Genomic DNA, 16,257 nt, shown 5'->3' with positions numbered 1-16,257 from the left:
CCTCGGTTCATGGCGCCACCTGTGAGGATCAGATCAGTAGTTCCAGTATGCTCAGCTCCTCCTCCAAGGAGATCCGTATCAGAGGATTCCAGAGTCGAAGAAACAGAGGATCTGAAACTCCAAGACCAAGAAGTCTCAAGAACAAACTCTGATCTTGGCAATCTTAGAATATGAGTAATATACTAATATATACATACTAAGGATAGATATTTAGTTGAAAAAAATGCAAGGTTTGTGCCAGATAATATGGTGCTTTTTGGAGTAAAGAAAAAGGTTGGCATCTCTTTGATGATATTAATTATGCCAAGTTAGAAATACATGTGTGATCTGTTGTCATAAAAATTATTGAATCTGAAGGGTGGAGTAGAAGAAATACAAATACTTGCGTATTCTTCATCGAAGTAGGAAAATCCGTCGGTTAATTATAAATTGGGGCTTTGTGACTTAAATAAAATAAAGGAGATTCAATGCTACATGAATCTCCTAAATTAATTTTCTGATACATGAATTTTTTTTTTATATTATATAAATTGTCTTAGACAATTGAAGTTTAGGTTAATTAGTAAAAGATGACACCCTAGCACAATTTATGTGTTGTTTTCAATTTCGAAAAACATGTAATTCGTTTTCCTTCGTAACGAATTTGTGAACTTGACTATAGATCGACCCGGTAATAAGAGTATAGCTTTGAAGGCCAAAATACAAAGGCCAAGGACTATTTACTCATTCCTTTAAACCTTAAAGCATAGGGGCGATTTACGTTTTCCTTTAAAACTTAGAGGGCTGCCACGATTTATGCGAGTTACGTTTTCCTTTAAAACTTGGAGGGCTGCCACAATTTATGCGAATTGGAGCAGTACAAACCCATTATGTGATTTACGTCCGAGAGAGTCCTCCATTTTCACAGCCGTGAAAAGCTTGGCCAGGAAAAAGTTGAAGGAAGAAGGAGGTGCGTTCTCAGAGGCGGCAGAGACTGACAACGGTGCAGAAGCGGCGATGAGCTGTGAAATTTTATATTTTTTAAATTTAACATAACCTTATCTAACTGAGATGGAAATTCTAAAAAATACTTATTTCACACGTTTTTTGTTATATTTTTTCAATTTCTATAATATACTATTTTAAAAATCCATCAAATTCGTGGAAGGAGTAACAAACATACCACTTGAAAGAAACGAATGGAGTGAGACAAGGATTGTGTTTTGGATGAATTCACTTGAGAGAATCATCTCTCAGTGTCAATATATATATACATAGGTACAGAAATAAAATCTCTTAATACTAGGAGATATGATAGAATCAGATCCCTTAATACTAGGAGATAGAATCAGATCCCTTAATACTAGGAGATAGAATCAGATCCCTTAATACTAGGAGATAGAATCAGATCCCTTAATACTAGGAGATAGAATCAGATCCCTTAATACTAGGAGATCCAATCAGAATCAGATATCTAAAGATGGAAACTATATCAAAACAGATCTAATCTAATATTCAACACTCCCCCTCAAGCTGGAGCATATAAATCATATGCACCAAGCTTGTTACATATGTATTGTATCCGAGGACCCCGGAGAGCTTTGGTGAAAATATCTGCAAGTTGATCGTTGGAGTTGACAAAGGCTGTTACTATTTCCCCACTTTGCAACTTCTCCCTTATGAAATGGCAATCAATCTCTATGTGCTTGGTCCGTTCATGAAACACAGGGTTGGAAGCAATATGTAAGGCAGCTTGATTATCGCACACCAGTTCCATCTTACTCGGCTCACAAAACTTAAGTTCCTTAACTAATTGCTTCAACCATATAAGTTCACATGTGGCAAGTGCCATAGCTCTATATTCAGCTTCCGCACTAGATCTTGCTACAACATTTTGCTTCTTACTCTTCCAAGATATCAAGTTTCCACCAATAAAAACACAATAACCAGATGTAGAACGTCTATCAGATGGAGATCCTGCCCAATCTGCATCAGTATACCCAACAATCTGGTTATGTCCTTTATCTTCATACAACAAACCTTTTCCTGGAGCACCTTTGATATATCTAAGGACTCTAACAGCGGCGTCCCAATGACTATCGCATGGGGAGTCAAGAAACTGACTTAGGATACTTGTGGCAAATGAAATATCTGGCCGAGTGACTGTCAAATAATTCAATCGGCCAATTAATCTGCGATATCTACCAGGATCTGCAAGAGGTTCTCCTTGATTTGGACTAAGTTTTGTGTTGGGATCCATTGGTGTATCTACAGGTCTAGAATCCAACATTCCAGTTTCTTCAAGAATATCCAGAGCATATTTTCTTTGTGAGATACAGATCCCAGCATTAGATTGTGCCACTTCAATTCCTAGGAAATATTTTAACTTCCCCATATCCTTAGTCTAAAAGTGATCAAACAAGTGCTGTTTTAACTGAGTGATTCCCTCATGATCATCTCCAGTAATGACAATATCATCCACATAAACAACCAGATATATGGAGGTCATGGAGGAAGAATGACGGAAGAAAACTGAATGATCTGCTTCACTCTGAATCATGCCAAATTTAGAAATAACAGCACTAAAGCGACCAAACCAAGCTCGAGGGGATTGTTTCAAGCCATATAAAGATCGGCGTAAATGACATACTAAGCCGGAAGACTCCCCCTGAGCAACAAACCCGGGAGGTTGCTCCATGTATACTTCCTCCTCGAGATCACCATGTAAGAAAGCATTTTTAATATCAAGTTGATGAAGAGGCCAATGGCGAATGGCAGCCATAGAAAGAAAAAGACGAACAGAGGCCATCTTCGCAACAGGAGAGAAGGTATCACCATAGTCCAAACCAAAGATTTGAGTGTAGCCCTTAGCCACAAGGCGGGCCTTTAATCGATCAATGGTTCCATCTGAGCCGACCTTAATAGTATAGATCCAACGACAACCCACAGTAGATTTGCCCGGTGGCAATGGAACAAGATCCCAAGTACCAGTAGAATGTAAGGCAGACATCTCCTCAATCATAGCCTGGCGCCACCCTGGATGTGAAAGAGCTTCTGCTGTTGTTTTGGGTACAGAAATAGAAGACAAGGAGGAGGTAAAAGCATAGTGCGAAGATGATAAACGATGGTAACTAAGAAAATTATAAATAGGATTAGGATTACGGGTGGAACGAGTAAGTTGGCTAATAGAAATCAAATTGAAAGGACAATTGGGCATGTAAAGAACAGATTTCAAAGGTAATGTAGGAAGAGGAGTTGCTTGACCTATTCTCTTAGCACCAATTTTAGAACCATCAGCCAAAGTGATAGAAGAAAGAAATGCAGGGTGTTCAAGTTTAGAGAGGACAGAAGAAGTACCAGAAATGTGATCAGAAGCACCTGAGTCAAGGACCCATGGTCCAAGAGAAGAGGAATGAGAGATACAAGCAACAGAATTACCAAAGTGGGCCACCGAAGCAATGGGAGTAGATGCCTGCTTTGAAGCTTGGTACTTGAGAAACTCATCATAATCATTGCCAGAGACAAATATCCCTTGTGGTTGTGCGGCGGAAGACATGATGCAGACACTCAGAAACGGCCGGAAAACACCTGCAGAAGGAAAACGAGGGCCGGAAAAAGCCTGGGCAGCGGAGAAATTTTGGGGACAGGCCGAACTTGGCTTTCCGGTTCTGATTCTGGGGTTGCTTCGGAGTGGGTCTGATGTTTGACAAGGTTTTGGCCGAAAAAACAGTTTCTGACGAAGAGACACAGCTGATAGTATCAGCTGGTGGGAAAAGGGAACACGACTGAGAGATTGCAGCCGGAAAAGAAGAAAAACAAATAGAAACCAGAGCCGGGTCGGAACCTGCTCTGATACCAACTTGAAAGAAACGAATGGAGTGAGACAAGGATTGTGTTTTGGATGAATTCACTTGAGAGAATCATCTCTCAGTGTCAATATATATATACATAGGTACAGAAATAAAATCCCTTAATACTAGGAGATATGATAGAATCAGATCCCTTAATACTAGGAGATAGAATCAGATCCCTTAATACTAGGAGATCCAATCAGAATCAGATATCTAAAGATGGAAACTATATCAAAACAGATCTAATCTAATATTCAACAATACCAATATATTTTTTAATAGAACAAACAACATTCTTACTTGTATTTTTATCAATTTTTTTCGGTGATAAACTAACAAAAACACTCCTTCAAACATTTTTTTTCCTCCTCACTTCACATTTTGAATCAGTTTACATAATACTTGTTAATTTATACACTTATTATCTTCATAAATCATGTTAAATTCATGAGGTTTACTCTAACACACATAAATTGTTTCTGGTCCTCAACTTTATTTTCTGAATATAAATCTTCTTAACCAGCATGTTTTTTAAACTCCAAAGCATAAATCTTCAAATCCTAAGAGATTCACATATTAGAAATTAATTTAGGGAATTCATATAATATAGAATCTTTTTTATTTTATTTAGATAAAAAAGTCTATAAATGGGTGGTGGTTTATGTTCATACCTTGACCCAAAAACATAAATTTAGGCCTAATAAAAATAAAGGCTCATCCAAAAAAGATGGTCTCATCTACTTATCCGACCTCAGAGGTCGGACACGACAATGGTGGTTCAACCCTACTTATCTGAATAAGTAACCACCTCCTGAAATATCTCCTATTATCTTTACTTTAACTAGAAGAAAAATCTCAATAAACTCCCAAGATAAAAGGAACGGTTATCCACCAACAAAGGTGGAACTACACTTTTAGATTATCTCTCCATTATAAATACACTGACACAAGGTATATTCAGAACCCAATCTACTAAAAACCTGCTTAAAGTCCTTGCTAACTTAAGCATTGGAGTCTCTTGCATGTACCACTCCCACCTCCTCACGGAGAACTCGGACGGCGGCACCTCGACACCAGCACAAGTCGGACACTTCCTTGGAAGGAGTCTAGACCTTACGTTCAAGCCCAAATCACCGTTTCAGGTAACTCTCTAAACATTGGCACCGTTGCCGGGGACCTGGAAGTCTACATCCACATATGACAGACAACCAGTATGAAGACGGTCATACGGCATCTGAGTCGGAACCGGAGCCTCACAATGACGACCTAACACTAGCATTACCTCCACCCCGAGAGAGGACGAACGCACCCCACAGGGAGGGAACGTCAGAAAACCATCATCCGCAACGGATTCATTCAGAGGTCCATCCACCTGAAGATGAAGAACCTCCACATCCAACGGAGATACTCGGGTTAGTTCATGGCCATCGCGGCCGATTAGAACAACTTGAACTGGAGGCTAAGCGACAACGACAAGTAGAAAGAGAATTACAAAAAGAAGTGCGACGACGGAAAGAGTTGGAGGAAAAGCTCCCGAAGTTAGAAGCCGACCTTCGAAGATGGAGCAATCGGGCAGATCGGGAGGAAAGCCCTCTTGGAGGTGAAGATCCGTTTGTTGAAGAAATCATGCGAGCTAGGGTTCCCATAAATTTCAAAATCCCCAACATGGATCTCTATGATGGAGTAACCAATCCGAGGGATCACCTCAACAATTTCAAAAGTCGGATGTACCTAACTGATGCTTTTGATGCAACTCGTTGCAAGGCCTTTCTGACAACTCTGACTAAAGCAGCAATGAAATCGTTTGATAACTTACCACCCAAGTCGGTAACTTGTTTTGATTACCTGGCAAGGAAGTTTCTTACCCGATTTTCAATTCAAAAGGACAAAGTCAAGCATGCTACAAGCCTACTTGAGGTTAAATAGGAAGTCGGGGAGACACTCCGAGATTATATGGAGAGATTCAATAAAACCTGCTTGGAAATACAAAACTTACCTCCTGAAGCAGCAATAATGAGGTTGATTAATGGCCTTAAAGAAGATTCGTTCTCTCAATCCATATCCAAGCGATACCCGACTTCCTTGTATGAAGTACAAGAGTGGGCAGAAAAGTACATCAACATGGAGGAAAGTTCTTGGCTTAGAGAGCCTCCCCCAAGGCCCAACCTGTCCTACCAAGCTCGGGATAAGGAGAAAAAAGCTAAGAAAAAGGAAGAGTACAACTCAAAAAAGTCTCGAAGATACCATAACTACACCCCACTCCGAGTTTCTCTCGTGGATGTTTACAGGAAAATATGTCATACCGAAAAGCTTCCACCTCCTCGACCCATTAAGTACAAAAAGGCTAGAAGTCAAATGGAATATTGCTAGTACCACAAGCTGTATTCACATTCTACTAATGATTGTTATGACTTAAAGAATGTCATAAAAAAATTGGCCAGGGAAAGTCGGCTAGAAAGGTACTTGGCCGAGAGATCGGACGATCAAAAAAAGAGGAAAAGAGATGATGAAGATGGCGAGATCGCCCCCCGCGAACTCCTGAGAGGCACATACATATGATAAATGGAGGGTTTGCTGGAGGAGGAATCTCAAAATCTTAGCGTAAAAGGCATCTCAAAGAAGTATACCAAGTCGGGAAAGGCAATAGAATTCCCGACTTACCAACCATCTCATTCACCAAAGAAGATGCATAAGGGGTGACACCTAGCCACGACGACCCAGTAGTGATAACAATGACCCTGCCAATGCAAATCTCCATAGAACTTTGATGGGCCAAGGAAGTTCGGTGAACATATTGTTTAAGCCCGCTTTCGACAAGCTCGGGCTAGAAGAAAAGGATCTGAAGGCGTATCCAGACAACCTTTTTGGGTTAGGGGACACGCCAATCCAACCTCTAGGGTTTATCTCGTTGTACACCACCTTTGGTAAAGGCACGAGGTCAAGGACGTTAAGCATCGACTACATCGTGGTTGACGTCATGTCTGCTTACAAGGCCTTAATAGGTTGGGCTACTTTAAACTGACTAGCGGCAGTTGTCTTTACACCTCACCTATGCATGAAGTTTTCAACTGCGGAAGGAATCGCCACCATAAAGGGAGATAAGAAGCTAGCAGAAAAGTGTTACAATGAGAGCCTCAATTTAAAAGGCAATCCAGATAAAAAAGAAGTCAACACTATTGAACTCTGTGGTGTCCAAACTCGGGAAGAACTACGTCCCCAACTTGAAGGAAAGATAGAAAAAGTACAAATCGGAGATCATGCTGGAAAGCCTAACTCGTTGACCTCTTACAAAGAAACTCCGACCTCTTCGCCTGGAAAGCCTCCGATATGCCTGGTATAGATCCCGACTTCATGTCTCACAAGCTCTTTGTCTACTCGGACTCCCAACCTGTTCAGCAAAAGCGGAAAAAGCTTAGTCCCAAAAGGACACAAGTCGTGGAAGAACAGGTGCAGGCATTATTAGAAGCTAGATTCATAAGAGAGATAAAGTATCCTTTGTGGCTCGCTAACATGGTTCTGGTAAAAAAGCAGAATAGAAAATGGAGGATGTGTGTTGATTACACTGACCTCAACAAAGCTTGCCCCAAGGATCCATACCCTCTCCCCAGCATCGATGTCCTGGTTGACTCAACTTTAAGGTATAGGTATCTGTCCTTTATGGATGCATAATCGAGATATAATCAAATCCTGATGTATAAATCGAACTAGGAAAATACTTCTTTCATCACTCCCAAGGCTAACTTTTGTTATGTAGTAATGCCTTTCAGATTAAAGAACACTGGAGCCACATACCAACGACTGATGAATAAGATGTTTTCCTCTCACCTAGGAAAACTCATGGAAGTATATGTGGACGACATGCTTGTCAAGACCAAAGACGACCTTACTCTTTTGTCCAACCCTTCCGAGGTATTCTCTACAATAAGAAAGTATGAAATGAGATTAAACCCTTCAAAATGCACCTTTGCAGTGGAGGCTGAAAAATTCTTAGGCTTCATGCTCACTCAAAGAGGCATAGAGGCCAACCCAAACAAATGCACAACAATATCAGAGATGAAAAGCCTGAATTGTCTCAAAGACGTCCAACAACTAAATGGAAGATTGGCAGCGTTATCTAGGTTCCTAGCAGGATCAACATTGAAGTCTCTACCTTTGTACTCGATACTAAAAAAAGGGAATCAATTTGAATGGACCTAGAAATGCAAGCAAGCCTTTCAGAATTTTAAAGCATTTCTGGGCCAAACCCCTTATACTTACTCGACCTGTTGTAGGAGAAGAACTCGTCCTCTACTTGGTAGTTACGAGCCGAGCTATAGCCTCAACCCTGGTCTAAGAGGATGATGACGGACAACAACCCATCTACTTCGTGAGCAAAGCCATACAAGGGACAGAATTAAACTATCAAAAAATAGAAAAGTTTGCATATGCTCTTATCCTCACTTCTAGAAGGCTCCGACCTTACTTTCAGGCTCACACCATAAAAGTCCGAACTAATTTACCCATGAAATACATTCTATAAAAGACAGACATTGTGGGAAGGATGATACAATGGGTTGTGAAACTGTCCGAGTTCGACTTGAGTATGAAACTCGGACAACAATCAAATCCCAGTATCTGGCCGACTTTGTGGCCAAATACATTGAAGGCCAGAGAAGTCCGATGACTTGGAGCCTATATGTAGATGGATCATCCAACAAAGATGGAAGTGGAGCATGTGTCATCTTGAAAATGAGCAAGTAACTTGGATAGAACTATCAATAAGGTTTGAGTTACCTGCTTCTAATAATCAAGCAAAATATGAAGCCTTGCTTGTTGGCTTGAAGCTGGCTAAAGAGGTTGGGACAGAACGGTTGATAGTGTTTAATGACTCTCAGGTGATCACTTCCCAAGTTAATGGCACTTATCAAGCTAAAGATCCCAACATGAAGAAGTACCTAGAAGCAAAGCATGGGAACAACTAACACAGTTCTCAGAGAGAAAGGTCCGACATATAGCTCAGAAATCCAATGCCTGAGCAGATGCTCTCCCTAAGTTAGCCAGTACCAAGCCAGGGGACAACATTAAGAGCCTCATCCAGAAAACTTTCCACGCACCATCAGTGTCAAAAGAAGATGACAACTCGAAAGTAATGACCATATTCAACCAAAATTTAGGATGGATGACTCCCATAATCAACTATCTTAACTTTGATATTGTTCCTGAAGATGAAAAGGAGGCACGAAGACTCATAAGAGAAGCACAAAATTACACTCTGGTTCACAACATCCTTTACAAAAGAGGGATATCTATGCCTTTATTGAAATACGTCCCGACCTCTAACACCAAAGAAGTCTTAGATGATGTACATAATGGCATATGTGGGAACTACTTGGGAGCACAATCACTAGCCAATAAGGTTATCCGAGACAGCTTCTTTTGGCCGACCTTACAAAGGGAAGCGGCCGAGTTCGTTAAAAAATGTCTGCATTGCCAGAAGCACGCCAACTTCCATGTCGCACCTCCCGAGGAGCTCATCAACATCACCTCGCCTTGGCCATTCACAAAGTGGGGTCTCGACCTCCTCGAACCATTTCTCCAAGTTCCAAGACAAGTAAAATACTTCATAGTAGAAATTGACTATTTTACTAGGTGGATCGAGGTAGAACCATTAGCGACCATCACAGCCAATGAAGTCGGAAATTTCTTTATAAGAACATTATCAAAAGTTTTAGAGTTTTCCACTCCATCACCACAGACAATAGTACTCAATTCACCGACTCAACCTTTAAGAACTTGGTGGCTAGCCTTAAGATCAAGCACCAATTCACATCGGTAGAACACCCTCAAGCCAATGGTCAAGCTGAAGCAGCAAATAAAGTAATATTGGCTGGGTTGAAGTACCGACTACAAGATGCAAAGGGAGCATGGGCAAACAAGCTTCCTCAAGTTCTGTGGGCATATCAGAGAACTCCTCATTCAACAACAAGGGAGTCACCTTTCCGACTTGCTTATGTCATAGAAGCCATAATTCTTATAGAGATTGCTGAAGAATATCAAAGAATTAGATTCTATGATGAAGTGATCAATATCCAAGTACAAAAGGAACAACTCGATGAGAACAAGCTCAGATCAAAGATGAAGTGTTGAAGCAAAGGATGGCTTTAAGGTACAACCAGAAGGTAATCCAGAGAAGCTTTGCCATTAACGACCTTATACTGATCCGAAATGACAATGGAGTTCAGAAGTCGGGCGAGGAAAAGTTGGCAATAAATTGGAAAGGACTTTACAAGGTCACCAAGGTCTTAGGAAAGGGTTACTATAAGGTGTCCGACTTAAAAGGGAACGAGCTCCGGAGGTCGTGGCACGCATGTAACCGAAAAAGGTATTACAGTTAGAGAAGTGTACCTTGCTCCCTGATGTACTATTTTTTTCGACTTCATAGTTTTTTCTCAAAAAGGATTTTCCTGAAGGGAGTTTTAATGAGGCATCACAGCAAGGGCTAGGGATTATAAGAAAATCTTTAGCAGTAAACTTATGTAAACCCCTTTTTTCTTATCAATAATAAGATATTTCTTCTACCAAATTTTCCATTCTCAAACGCATTAAGTTAAGCTAAAAAAACTGCAAAAATCACTGACCGACCTATATGGTCGGCAAGATGAAGCGACGAGGTACAAATTAATGTAAGAAGTTATGTAAGCAATTCGTAAACCAACCCCAAAAATAAGTCGGAACAAAAACGAAATGTAAAAGTAACTTGGAAAAATCCAATTATACGAAGTCGGAACTTACAAAGAAAAACATAATATTTGTATATGAAAGGTCCAGAAAGGACCAATCTACTTAGCCGACCTCATTTCTAAGTAAAAAACATCATCAAAAGTTGTTAAAGTAAAAATTTTCAACTTAACAGCTGTACAAACTAAGATATATTCCAAAATGCTCAATCACTTAAACAAAAAAATCACTATTAAAGTGAATAAAGGTTTTTTAACAAGATCATAAAATTGTTCAAAACTACAAACTACGACAAAATAGAAATTGTTCCAAACCAACTACTACAAAGATTTAAAGACCCACAAATCGAGGCATTCAAAGCTACAAAAGATGAACAAGTTTACAAAGGATTAAGTTGTTCTCTTGTGATGGCATCTTCGGCTTGAGTAGAAGAGGTCAAATCGTATTCAGACACTAGCACTGCGGGAATGGGACGATTTGGAGGAGGAAGGAGCTCACCATCAGATTGAAGGTCAGGATCCTGAGAAGACTGTCTAACCTATGAGCCCGAGGTATTTGGGTCGGGCACAGGGGTATCTTCCTCATCATCTGGAACATGAACGATTTTTCAGTCCACAACTATGTAGTCCATGCTGATCAGGGAAAGGTCCACCTCAGGAGCAATAACTTGGAACTGGGCCTTCAGGTTTTCAACTATCTCGTCCAAACCCTCAGCCACAGACTCCTCGAACTCCGCATACTTATCCTGGACTTTAAAAATTTCATCCACTGAATTAAGTTTCTCTCTAAAAATCCAGGTATAACTCTCTTCAGCTTTCTTCTTCAACCCCTCTGACATGGCCAAAGCAGCCTCCGCCCATTTGATTTTGGCCCGAGCTTTACCAAGGTTGGAGAGTAGTGCGTTCTTCTCTTCTTCTATCTCTTTTTTGGACTTCCTCAAGGAGGTCACTTTGGCCTGCGAAGCCATCATAGAACTATGAGTGGCATTGAGGGGGAGTCTTCTCCAATTTCCTGGCCAAGGCTGCACATATACCCGCCTTCCGAACTCCACCTCGGGCTAAGAACTGAAGGTGGCTTTTGATGGCCATATCTTCCATGCTGATGTAGTTATGAGGAAGGATGTACTTTTCACTCTACGCAAAGCCATCAAAGCCCTGCTCGTATATGCTCCCTGACTCCAAGGTCTTGCGCCTCTTAGGATTTGGTTCATCAGTAGGAGGTGGAAGCCGAGGAGGAGTGGATTGAGAGGTCGGGTCAGGGATAATCTTCAGAGAAGCTGACGTGCCCAAGTCCAACTTCGAGGGCGAGGACAGGTCAGCAGTTTCACCAGCTTCTTTAAATTGTATGTTTCACACAACAATTTTCTTTCTAATTGAACAGAGCGTTTTCATGATAGCCGACTTTGGAGCCATCCTTTTTGCAACACCCAAATAAAGGCACATTAGTCGTCAACACAATTTTGAAAGTAAATCTATAAAAGTAAGAGAAAACTACCTAGCTCGGACTGAAGCTGGCTCGGGTTTCCTAAATACCTCTTTGTGTTCAGATAATGAGCTCGGCCCTAGAACTCCTGAAACACCCTGACCACACTCTCTTTTACCTCGTCTAAATCATCCAAGTTATACTTAACTATCACAGGATTTTCTTCCAAATACAAAGGAAAAATAGGCTCATCCTCATCATTCAAGAAAAACGGTTGGACACTCTCTATAAATCGGACCTTAAAGAATTAATTTTTAAAATCATGAAAGGACTCATAAAAAATAGCAAAATTTTTCCTATCCTAAATAGCACGGAAAGAAAGCCAACCTTGTTTCTTAGAACTAAAGGGTTTGTTGAGCACGAAGAGGTAAAAGAAGACCTTAAGGGAAGGTCGGACATCTAGTTCTTGACAAAGAAGTTGATATATTTTTAAGAAGCCCCAAAAATTGGGATGCAATTGAGTAGGGGCAACATTGCAAAATTTAAGGACCTCATATTCAAACTCAGAAAAAGGAAAGGTGACCCCTAGCTTCGTGAAAAAACAATCATAGACATATATGAAATGCCGTTCTGACATATCAAGTTAGGGGAAGCATACCCTCTTCTCGGAGTCAGCAATGACAACTTCATAGTTCCTCTCATCCTTTTGACTTAAACATAGCCTATAATGTCTATGAAAGGACTCGGACATATTCATTATCAATCACATGGATAGGGGTAAAGATAGTTAAATCTACCTATTTCAACTCGGATGGGACCTTAGACGACATGTTGTGAATTACTGAATGAGACATACAAGCTACACCTACAACACAACAAAACAAAAAATTATCACTACAAATCGACAAACAAGACAAGCAATTATAAGGTCGGGTCAATTTAAAAGGTCAACGCTAACATCCCGAACATAAAAAGATGCAACACAGGCATTCACAAACTCAAAAGAGGTCGGGTCAACATTGCAAAACCCTCCCAGAGCACAAACAATTTTGTGATACCTCATACATATAGAAACGAAGCCACCTTCTATTCGAAAATGGCATTGTTTGGGGGCAATATAGAACCCCACGTTCGAAACCACAGCAACAGTAAAAATCTTTTCAAATAGCCAAAATCATATTTTCAAGAACGCAAAGCACCAAAGTCAAACTAGCAATCACAATCAATATTTTACAACTATCATTCATTCACACATGGATACAACCCAGAATACAGAAAAGCAAGAAAATCTAAACAAGGGCACGAACCTTGAAGAAGCACGAAAATAGAAGGGCACGTCGAACTGCAAAAACACGAACGGTCCTTTACCAAAGCGCGAACAAAATCTTCTAAAAGCTTTAAGATGGAGAAATCTTGAATAAGTGGAACAAAGTGCAAATAAGTGAAAGGAGGAAAGGGAACGAATGTTTTGGAAAAGGAAAAAGGAGAAGGGAAAAAACTGAAAAAGTGAAGTATTTATAAGACGTAATAGACAAAAGAGATATTTCGCACCCCTTATTAATGACGCGCACCGATCCCAAGAAAACTACAATGTAATGCACACTGTGTCATTAAGCGGCACAACGTTTAAAAAATTTTCGAAACACGTTGGGTACCCGACCTCTTGAAGGCGGTGTACCTGACGAAGGAAACTGAAGCCACAAATGCTCGAGCCCGACCTTATAATAGCTTGGACTCAAACAGGGGCACTGTTCATACCCTGACCCAAAAACATAAAGCCAGGCCCAATAAAAATAAATGCCTACCCAAAAAAGGTGGTCTCATCTACTTACCCGACCTCATAGAGGTCGGACACGACAAAAGTGGTTCAACCCTACTTATCTGAATAAGTAACTACCTCCTGAAATATCTCCTATTTATCTCTACTTTATCTAAAAGAAAGATCTCAACAAACTTTTAAAATAAAGAAAACGGTTATCCACCTACAAATATGGAATTACTCTAAAAAGGTGGTTAACTCTCTATTATAAATATACTGATACACTCAAATATATTCAGAGTTCAATCTACTAAAAATATACTTAAAACCCTTGCTAATTTAAATATCGGAGTCTTTTGCAGTACCATTCCCTACCTCCTCACAAAAAACTCGAACGATAGTACCTTGACACCAGCACAAGTCAAACATTATTTCAGAAGGAGTCTAGACTTTATATTAAGACTTAAACTACCGTTTCAGCTAACCTTCAAAATAGTTTAAAAGCTGGTTCGGTGCTATTTAATTGAAAGAAAACTAGAATACAAGAAGAGATAATAAATTTGAACCTAAAGAGTTGGTAGTTGTAATAGTAACTTGTCCCGGGATTTGAGAAAAGAAATAATCTAAATATAGTAAATTTTGAATAAAACTAAAAATTAAAAGATAGTACTATTATTTGGATTACCAACTTACCACCCACATGAAAAGGTTACTGGTGAATTCATTCCACCTTGTGAGTTCCAACCATGCTTAAACTGTGGGCATTGGGCGCTTAGCGGTATACTTACTAAAAGTTCAGAAATAAGTGAACTACACTGTTATAACTAGTGGATTGATAGGTTAATCCTCATCTTTTATTTATGGAATATTATAAAAATAGTCACAATGAAAAAATGTTAAGAAAAAATATATACAATAAAGAAGTTATTTCTTAATGTTAGTAGAAGGATATATTGCGCAAAATTTGATGCGATCAAAAGTGATTGTTCTATTTCAATCCGTTTAATTTATTAGTAGTAGAGATATGGTACGTAATTATGAGTTTGGTTACACTTACACATGCTTTTTGTTTAAGTCTTCAAAATAAAAATAAAAAGGGTAAAAAGATTAAAGATAAATGAAAATGAAAAGTTTTAATTCTTTTAAACGTATTTATTGCATAATTATTTGCACATGGATAATGGGGGTTTGCTTCTGTCATATAAATTATAATAAACAGTTCACCTGCTGCTCATACGGTCCATGTTATTGATGCGCTAAAAAATTAATATTTTTTATTTTTTGTACGTAAATTTTACATGATTTTTTGGATTTTTATTATTTTTATTTTCACAACTTCAAATTTGTTTTTTCAATATTCTCTTTTTTAACATTGAACATCTTACCAAATGTCTAATAAAACTTTTCATTTTAATAATATGGTATGTGAGTATGTATAGAGATGATTTTTAAAATATAATTAATCTTTACGTTCAAGCCATTTTATTAAATAAGTCCAATCAAATAGTTTTAACTTAACTCATCTCCACGTATTGCTATTTTTAACAAATTTTTGACTTAACACATAAATATATATAATTACAAGGCAGAAGTTCTAGATAAGGAATTTATTGAAACTCTCAAAATGAAGGGAAAAAACTAAGCAATAAAATTCTAAACAGGGCGAAAGTTTTAGATAAGAAATTTATGCCCGTTTTCAAATTAATGAAAAGAGAATATACTTTCATTAAAGAATTTATTAGATAATCGAAAATAGAAAATCTTAAAGTAAAATAATCTAAAAAAAATTTTAATTATTTCTAGTTCTATTTTTTATTTTTATTCTAAAATAGAATATTTATTTAGTTCTATTTCAAAATATTTAATAATTTAAAATAAAAATTAAAAAAAGATATTAATAAAATAATAAAAATTATAATAATAATAAAAATTTTGTTGTTTAACTTAATTCTTGAATTTTTATGAAAAAAATTAGAATATTTGGGCCCCTCTTTTTTTATTGTATGTAATTTGTTTGATTTTTTATATTTAAAACAAAAAATGAGTTATTTTATTGTCAAATAAACTAGGGCGAATTGGATTATTGTTTGGAATTGAATCAAGTGACTGAGGTGTGGTTTGAATCTAGTTAATGTAGTTCGTTAGTAGTTTATGATTCTGTAGTTGAATAATTTTATTTTTGTTTGAGAAAAATACTGTTTATGGTTGATGGTTTGAATTTAAATGTAATGTAAAAATTCTAAATCTAAATTATTAATTTGATGAATCTGTTTCATTCCCAATTTTAATACATTTAAAATAATAAATTAGTTTATTTTGGAAATGCTTTTATTTTAAGTTTTTGTGTGATATTTTTTTTATGAAATGAGGTTTACTTTTTATATTTTCTTGTTTTGTTCCATTTTTTCCATGTTAGAATTTGTTTTAAAATTAGTTTCTTCAAATTTTTTATGGATTTATTTGTTTTAAATATATAGTACACGAACAATTCAATAGTTAAATAGTGTAAAAATTCAACTTACACAAATT

At 38.1% G+C, this 16,257-nt stretch overlaps 2 protein-coding genes across 2 annotated transcripts in view; one reads left to right on the top strand and one right to left on the bottom strand.

Annotated features, from left to right (window-relative positions):
* Positions 1-379, top strand: part of LOC107646480 (double-stranded RNA-binding protein 2) — a 3,499-nt gene extending 3,120 nt beyond the window's left edge. Inside the window, exon 5 of the mRNA XM_021104071.1 lies at positions 1-379. This exon is cut by the window's left edge and continues 61 nt beyond it. Coding sequence (XP_020959730.1) covers positions 1-174 — 174 coding nt within the window. The 3' untranslated portion in view covers positions 175-379.
* On the bottom strand, positions 1,383-2,404 carry LOC110263178 (uncharacterized mitochondrial protein AtMg00810-like). Its single transcript, XM_021104070.1, has one exon. The coding sequence runs from the start codon at positions 2,372-2,374 to the stop codon at positions 1,508-1,510; it is 867 nt and encodes a 288-aa protein (XP_020959729.1). The 5' UTR covers positions 2,375-2,404; the 3' UTR covers positions 1,383-1,507.

The sequence above is a fragment of the Arachis ipaensis genome, chromosome B06 (genome assembly GCF_000816755.2).
Source record: "Arachis ipaensis cultivar K30076 chromosome B06, Araip1.1, whole genome shotgun sequence".
In the NCBI taxonomy this organism is placed as follows: domain Eukaryota; kingdom Viridiplantae; phylum Streptophyta; class Magnoliopsida; order Fabales; family Fabaceae; genus Arachis; species Arachis ipaensis.
This window is presented reverse-complemented; position numbering and strand designations above follow the sequence as displayed.